Consider the following 8,964-nt stretch of genomic DNA (forward strand, 5'->3'; position numbering starts at 1 on the left):
AATAAAAAGTAATGAATCGACCTAGTTTATAAAATATAATGGGCGACGGACGTATTAAATAATATTATAGTGTACAATGTAATCATCGATTGTTTATAAGACAATATATTAAAAATGAATACGAAGAAAAGGTGGCCGAAAGATATCCTACGGTATTTTTTTTAATTTATTTTTATTTTTATCAACAAGTGTAATTAATGACCACCGACGGCCCCTAGTTAACAATAATTATTAACTATAATAAAATAGACCATGTGCAGCCGTGACAACAAAAGTTATTATTGACTGTTTTACGCGCATAAACTTTAGACATTATTGTCCATAGACACTTCAAACTGCTATTCCAATAAATATACGAACAAATAAACGATTATAGTATTAACAAAATTAAAAACTATAAATAATATAAAATATCAAACATTTTAAGTTGATCTGCAAATGACGGTAGATAATGTTTTGTCAATATTGTTCATTCTTCAAAATTTGAAGAATGAACAATATTTAATATTATTATACATTTATTAATTTTAAAACTTTGGTTATTTTCTTATGGTGATTTTTGATTTTTAAGTTTTAGAGTGTAATAGTGTGAATATCATTACAATACCATGTGCAAACTTACTACACACTGGCACAGAGTGCCTATTCGATGATAAATTTATTATATTCTTTTTTTTAAATATAATATGTACAAATATTTATACTCACGCTTCACTCACGAATATTTTACATTCAATTCTATTGTTTTCGACTACTTGTGGACTTTTATTGAAATCGTTTTCATTCAATCCCAGCATATTCATAGCTAAATAGTTGTTATAATTAAACATTTTAAAGTACGTAATAAAACGTTTTTTAAACCAATTTCTCAAAATACCATCTGATTAATAAATTTACATTCATAATATACTACTTAAATTCTTAGATTAGACACATCAGTTTGTGAAATAATTATAAATACTTAATAAAAATTAAATTTCCGAAGATCAATTAAAAAGTGTATTTAAACACATAAGTATATGCTGATAATGGTTAAACTCACCTTTAAAGTATTGTTTCAAATCAATCGAACCAATATTTAAATAGTCAACACCCTTAAAAACGTTTATTAAATGGTCTTTCTTGAACAGAATTGGTGGTTTGCCCTGATGGTCTCGAAAATTAATCATATCTTCCACCTGGAGTTTGAGAAATGCTACTGGATCGTCGGGTTCGTGTAATAACAACGTGCTAGTCAAATGGTTTACCAAGGGCATTACATTTTTTTCTTTGATGTATAATTTGGCTTTCTGCTTATTTCTATTTTTTAAAAATGTACTTTCTTTCTAAAAACAAATAATAGATCTCACAGATTATTATTTGTAAACATTATGTATATCCATCGGAACTTATCACAACACTTAAAAGAATAACGTTGTATGAAAATGATTTGAATACGTGTATAGTGAAAACCTAACATTTTTCTTGTACGCTTCTTATATACAAAAAATATTTAGCTATATCCAACAATATGGTTAAAACTACTTTTTTTGCACATATATCTGAATGTTTATAGTAGAAAGTAGCTTAAATTTTAACTCCTCTTTTGAACGTGTGCAGTTCGACCATTTTTTTTTCTTTTTAGGTAAGAAGTGAATTTCAACCATCCCGTGGTAAATCAAGTAAAACGCACCATTAATGTTATTATATTATTACAGGTTCTTAACGAATACGTTTCAAGAAATTACATTTTTGAAATCTTATCAAATAATTCGTTTGTCAAATTTTTTCAATCAAAATATTTACTTCCTATGGAGAATATATATTACTGGTCATGTCAGTTAAGTTAATTTTAAATAATATTTCTTTGCTAGAAATTAAAGTTTCACATTTTTATGATTATCTTAATTTTCTGAAATAATAACACGATTGTGTTATGATCGCGACATAGATTATAAATACTAGTATACAGTATTTATAAATTATAATCAATGATAATGATTAATAATGCGTATGTTACTTTCGATGATGAAATCGAAAATACACACCCCTTTAATTTAGTCAATTTATATTTGATTTGAATGTTTTTGTTTTCAAGACAGTATATTGAATGTACCTCTAAATCTTAACTTTCTTACGTACGAATGATTGTGAAAAAGAGCATAACTAAAAAAAAAATATAAATATTTTTATGAAATACACTACTTATATTTATATGTGTACGACGACTACATTTTGCCGGAACCGGTGGTGCGTATATACATGTACATATACACACACACAAATATATATTTATGTACATGTACAAGGTTGTAGTGTGTACATAGTCATTAAAGTCGAATGCGATAAAGAGATTTTTACTTCTCCAAAAAAAAAAAAAAACTCGTTAGATGCAGTCATTCCGCGTTGCTTATTATAAATGTCAGCAATTGAACGGGGAGAGGGGCGACGGAAAGGATGTATGTACACCAGTATATTTACATATACGTGCATATTTTATATTCGATAAAGTATACATGGTTGACCATTTATTGCGCTTAAAATTACACACATATTATATTTTAATATGATTTTACGCGTAAAAAATTGTATACGTACGCCGGGTAAAAAGTCCATGGCGAAACGTGTTATACAGCCGATATGTACGGAAGATAAAATTTAAGAGATTTACGTCCGTCCGTCCGTCCGTTTGCGATTCGTACACGGATATGTTAACACGTATTCGACAAAAGCAGCGCAATAACGTGTTAACGACTATATTTTTTAATGCCTCGGGTATTTTTATTTTTATTTTTCGTACCACGCGACGACATTTACGGTGGAGAAATAATATATATGTAATAACATTATTCTTTATTATTCCGTCGTCTTGGTGACCGATAACCGTATTCGCGTGCCACTATAATATTATTTCACGTCATCTAAACACAACAGACAATAACCATCGGTTTTGAAATTAACGTTGTACACAGTTCATTGCTAGCATAATTTTACATGAAATATAAAAACACTTGGACAGGTACGCAACATTTTTCTCAAGAGAAATCATTTGCATTTAAATCAGATCGATACGTTCTTATAAATTGTTTTATTTGTATTCCTTTTCCTTTCACGTCACCCCCGCTTTCTTCGATTTACTATCTCAATTTGACCATTCAACTCCAGTGTACTTTCGCCACGCAAGTTCGTTCGTCTGTCGTTTGCCGCGACTTGTGCGCGGACATTAATTTTTACGTTTACGGCGTGAAAAACCAAATATCGATGGCGTAGCGCACAAGTGTGATAAGTGAATTTTTTTTGAAAAATTAGTGGAGTGCATATTCAATTTAATCATAAAATTCTGTACATTATGCACTAACGAAATTATAACAAGTAATTGTTATTCTTTATCGAGATTAGAAGAAAAGTGTGATGTGTTTAAGCAGTGCCGTAGCAACCAAACATTGCGCCCGGGGTGAAACTTCATAATGTGCCCTTATGTATTTTTAATTTAAAAATATTATGCTTATTAGATGTTATTTGTCAATGATTGTTTTAATTAATATGAAGGATGTTAAAAATTTGGAAAACAAAATATACTACATTGACCGTTGTAATTTTTAACATTAAATGCAAGATTTTCATTTTTACGTTATTCCGGGAATTGCGCCCGGGGCATAGGCACCTCTCGCCACCCCCTTGCTACGGCCCTGAGTTTAAGTATTACTATTTACGTGTACAAAATGTGTTGAGTACAATATTTTTTTTAAGAATACAAACGTGGTAGTTTCAGATTTTTTAATCCTCATCACTCATTACACGTTAAGGAAAATATAACGATAAGTTCTTCGTTACGTTTTCGAATTATTTTTGAACAGCTCAAACTAAAAAAATCATTCTCCCGAACAATTACGAAGACGTCACTTATCACACTTATTCGCTACGCCATCGATAACGTGTGTAAACGATTAAAATTAACATCTCCCCCGCCAACGTCGTTACGACGACGTTTCGGCGGTTTGCAGCTGAGAACCGTTTCAGATACAATATTTTACGAAAACCAGTCGTGTGAATTATCTTTAACAATGATTCATTATTCTATCGTCTCGTAGACGGGCCCGTATTCGCGCGCGATTATTATAATATTTTTTATTTCCCGTCGTCGTAACGTTTGTTTACGTCTCGCACGTGTACACACCCGCGTTCTATGCATGTACAGGCGAATGCCATGTTAATAATAATAACATGTACGGTACGAATGCGCACACGTCGTCTGCCCGTCGGTTTTTTCGATCTATTGTCGTTTTTTTGTTCCTCGTCCGAATCGACCGTGTCGCCAACGGATGGATTTATTGCGATCTCGTCCGCGTACGTCGCCCGCGTGCGTGGGACGACGAACAGCGCCGGATCGGAATGCGGCAACATAGACGCGATCCCCGTGTGCAATACGATTGCAATGGAGTACCAACGATGTGTTACGTGAAAAAGCGCAGTGTCGAGGGAGGGGCAAAAAAAAATACGAAAACAAAAAATCCGGCGCGAGATTTTCCCCTCGACGACAGTTCTCACAATAGCTAAAAAAAAAAACCGTGTACGCGGCTGTTGGGAAGAAATTTTCGGTCGCGATTCCGTCGGCGACGGGAAATGTATGACACCGCGCGGTATGCACACGCACATGCTCTCGGATCGTTTTCCTCCTACACCTCGTCCCCACGTTTTAAGTGCACTCACAGAGAGAAAAATTAGTAATAATTAAAAAACGTTCGATTCGTTCGGCCGACGTCGCGCGACTCGTATCCCATGACCAAGGCCGTAACATGGGGGGTACCAAGGTGCCTGTGCTCCGGGCGCGAAAATGAAAAATTTCCAATTTAACTGTTACTTATAACTAAAAGCAATATTGTGCATTCATGTAATTACTTATACGACTTATAAATATTATCACGTTAAACCTATGAACTATACTTATGATTATTATGTATATTTATATTTTAATAAGTTATTGATTTGAATACAATTAAATTACGTTTACGTAATTATAAGGAAAAATCATTATTTATATTACATCTATAAAAAATATTCGGTTTCTTTGTGAGTTTTTTTTTATAAATTAAAATACTTAAGGGCGTATTTTGAAGTTTCGCCCAGGTCGCATTATTTAGTTGCACCGACCCTACCCATGGCACTAAGCACTGTATGCCCGACACGCCGAGGCCCGTGCTCGTCTACCATATTATATTGATCGTAACTATTGTAAATGTTGTTACAGATAAGGAATAGCGAACAAGGACGCGCGTGGTAGTTGAAATTCCATTTATTTTCTATTTTGCCGCGAACTCACCTAAATCGTGTTGTTCGAAATCCAGACACATTAAATGTACGCTTATTTTGTGCTGTGATGAGAGGGGAGATTAACCATCTTCAAAATGATTGAGGCTTAAATAATGTCCAACAAATTGTTATATATCGTACATCTTAATTCGTGATTATTAAAATAAATGTTTGGGAGGGGAGGATCGCTTTTACCTCCCCCCTAAATTACGTGTTTGAAGTTTTCGCGGAAAAACATTATGTTTCTATTACAAGCCGATGAGCTCTTCATGTCACCCGACGCACTGCGTTTCTCCTAGGACGTGAATTACACGCGTATACGAGTACATGATATCATTTTGTCGGCATTGTGTGTAATTGAATTAATTTTTATATTGATACAACGTGGTAGATATACGGTTCATAACTGGTATGTAGTAGGTGCCTCAGACATAATAATTAATTGTACTTTAAACGTTGTATTTTTTATTTTACTCAAAAGAAATCATTTGCATATATCGATTTAATTAGTATCTAATTGATTTTATTTCATTTTTTTTATTCGAGTCACTCGGGCGTGCTGTGATTACTTGTAACAATTTTATTATTACGACAAATGTAGGCTATACACATATACCGATCAAGTGACCAACGATTATCACATAATTACAAATATGTCTTCGTAATTTTGTATACTGCTTTATTCGGAACTTAAGATACCATACTTCAAGTGTCTGATTTCTTATCAATTTTACGCTCATATAAATATTCAATCGTTTTTAAAAGGTTATTCAAAGTATAGTTTAAACATTTTATGTTGAAATAAATAATTTGACATTAATGTTTTAGTATATAATTTATTGGAATAATATATGTGCGTACAAAAAATGTGTATTGGTATCCAATGAAATAACTTTGTGTTAGTTGAATGACTGTTTACGCGGACCTTTGCATTTTTTAGATTAAAAATTTATCTATATTAAAACTTCTTAAAATTAATAATCTATATCATCATCATCAATGGTTTTGTAATGGAAAAAGTTTATGACAATTATTAACAACAACTGCACTCTACATTCTACTGTCAATAATGAATTTAATGAATAAACTATTTAGCCTTATAAACGAGCCTTTGATATAAGCCGAAGCTCGAGGTTAATAAAATATTTTCAGCAGCAATTGACTTTGAACATCTTTAATTGTACTGTATAACAATAACATGTCCGTGACTAAATCGAGCGTCGAGCAACTTGTTCATTTTTTTTTCCCGACACTTCAATAAAAATAAAATATACTTGGGAATATATATCAGATATTATTATTATCAGAGGTTAGGTCGTAGTCACATATTATACATATATGGTATTTTATAGCAACTCACATGCCGTTGTTCTGCGTTATTATTTATATTTCATTAGAATATTATAGTCGTATGCTCGGTATAGTCACCAGTTAGAAATTATATGCTATAAAATCAAATAAGATAAAGTGATAAAATTATTTTTTAATAGATTATTATAAAATATTTATATATTGTATATATACAAAAGATAATAAAACTTGACAAGGTTCAATTTACGGAATTAGCAAAAGGTATTATATATTAGAAATTGTAAATTACTTTGAAAGGTATTATACGGTATTATATTATATATGTATGGTACCTATTGTTAATGTTGACAACTTTTATTCAACAATCATCTTTTTCTGGTTCTGATGCATATCACAAATGTATTAAGTAAAAATACATCATAAGTACTAGCCCCTAGGCAGTGAGTTAAAAATATCTTACCAAAATCTATACTATGTTTATGACTAATGGGCTTATCAAAATTTTTTTACATTTGATGTAACAAGACCAGTTGATTTTAAGAACCTCATGAAATTATAAAACTTTGAGTAAAGTTTTCCTTTTGGATTCTTGTTTGATTTGTACTCCATAAAATATGTATCCTAAAATTAATTTTTTAAACAATTATTATTAGTACCAGTTATGTAATTACTTATTACTTCTATAACTTACTTTTACTTCTGATGGAAACATAGAAATTATTTGATCACCAGTAAAATCAGCAAAATTGACCATCATAGTGACTTTTTTGATATTGATGTAACTAATTATGACATCTACTAATAATGATCTAATATTATTATTAAACCTATTGTTAGTTTTATAATAATCTAATATCATTCCACCAGTAGTTGATGCGTTCAATATGACACCCATATCAATATAACCCATATCATGAACTACAGATTTTTGTTGCTGAAATGTTTTTGTGATAGGAGTATTTTGTGGAATTGTACTACTAATATTTCCATTTTCAGGTAAACTTTTTTTTCCAATTTTCTAAATTATTAATGAACAAAACTCGAATTGTTAATAGAAATGTATTCAATAATTCTTTACAATCTTCATCTTTTAACAATTTCATCACTTTCAGATCTATTGATTCAGCTAAAAAAAATGTATAGAATATTGTCAAAAATATTGTAATAATTTATAATAAACAATGATTTTATTGTTTTTTAACTAACTAACCAAGCAATGTTTGATAAACGCATTCCAATCCCCAATCATTGAGCAAGTGTAGTAGAGGTTGAAGATCTTCAGTTGGATAGATTTACCCTGGTACTAGTGGCATTACAATAGCAGAATATTCTGGATCTAAACTCTATTAATATACAAACAATGATTAACTATATTTGTTTATAGTAAGTATAGCATGTTAAAACCATTGCAGGAACTAAAAGAATGCAGAGAAAAATATGAGATTCATACAAATTTATAAGTTAAAAATTAAAAATACTTGCAAAATTATTATTTTCATTATTTGATTGTAAAGATTCTTGTAAGTTGTCACAAATTTCAAATTGCTTCATTATACAATAAATATTATACATTATAATATTATAATATTAAACATTATACCATATATATGTATAGTATGTAAGTAATCTATATTTGAAAAGCATAATATTTACAATAAGTAGGTAGGTACATGAGTATATAAATGTTAAAAAAAATTCTTTAAGGCGAATCATTAATTATCCTGATGGTGATGGTGTTATGTTAATTGGTGGTCCACTAAATTCGTCTACATTATAAATTACACAATCTTCAACAACAGTTTTATCACAATCTACCTCAAATGCTTCAAAGTGTGAATTAAAGTTGATAATCTTAATTTGCTTAGCTGGAGTGTAAATTTTTTTACCCGGTATATTAAAAAATATTACTCCTATAATTTCAAACAACTTCATCTCTTCCATAAATTTTGTCATATAATATCCTTTTTTATAAATTGTTCCCATAAATTCTAATTGGTTGTAACAACAAAAATCAACAGATGATAGAGAAAGAATTTTGCATATATTATCTGAATTTAAACTATGTATTTTGTGCTATTCTTTTATTATGATTTCTTGAGCACTGGATTGTAAAAGGATGTGAGCAAACTTATACTGGCATTTTCTTGCTAAAGACAAAGTTATATTTTTCCTGGATGTTGTAGTTCGAGCATACATTTTTAATTTTCTATGTTTCCTTTCGTATTTAAAACACTTATAAAATCTAGGGGGCCCAGAGTAATGAATAATAGTTGGGTAGTAAATTAAAAAGTGGTGTTTGGGTTTTAAAGTATCGTTAAACAGTCTAATATACATTGAGTTATGTTGACTTATTATTTGTTTAAG

General features: G+C 30.5%; 1 protein-coding gene across 1 annotated transcript; it reads right to left on the minus strand.

The window, feature by feature from the left end:
* Positions 1 to 704: 704 nt before the first annotated feature.
* Positions 705 to 7,357, minus strand: LOC112688948. The gene is made up of 4 exons (XM_025562398.1): positions 7,292 to 7,357; positions 7,111 to 7,221; positions 1,043 to 1,307; positions 705 to 805 (listed from the first exon to the last, which is right to left on the minus strand). Exons 1-4 carry the CDS (start codon positions 7,355 to 7,357, stop codon positions 705 to 707), a joined length of 543 nt encoding a protein of 180 aa, XP_025418183.1.
* Between the last annotated feature and the right edge of the window lie 1,607 nt (positions 7,358 to 8,964).

The sequence above is a fragment of the Sipha flava genome, unplaced genomic scaffold (assembly GCF_003268045.1).
Source record: "Sipha flava isolate LNK unplaced genomic scaffold, YSA_version1 111_pilon_pilon, whole genome shotgun sequence".
NCBI classification, from domain to species: Eukaryota; Metazoa; Arthropoda; class Insecta; order Hemiptera; family Aphididae; genus Sipha; species Sipha flava.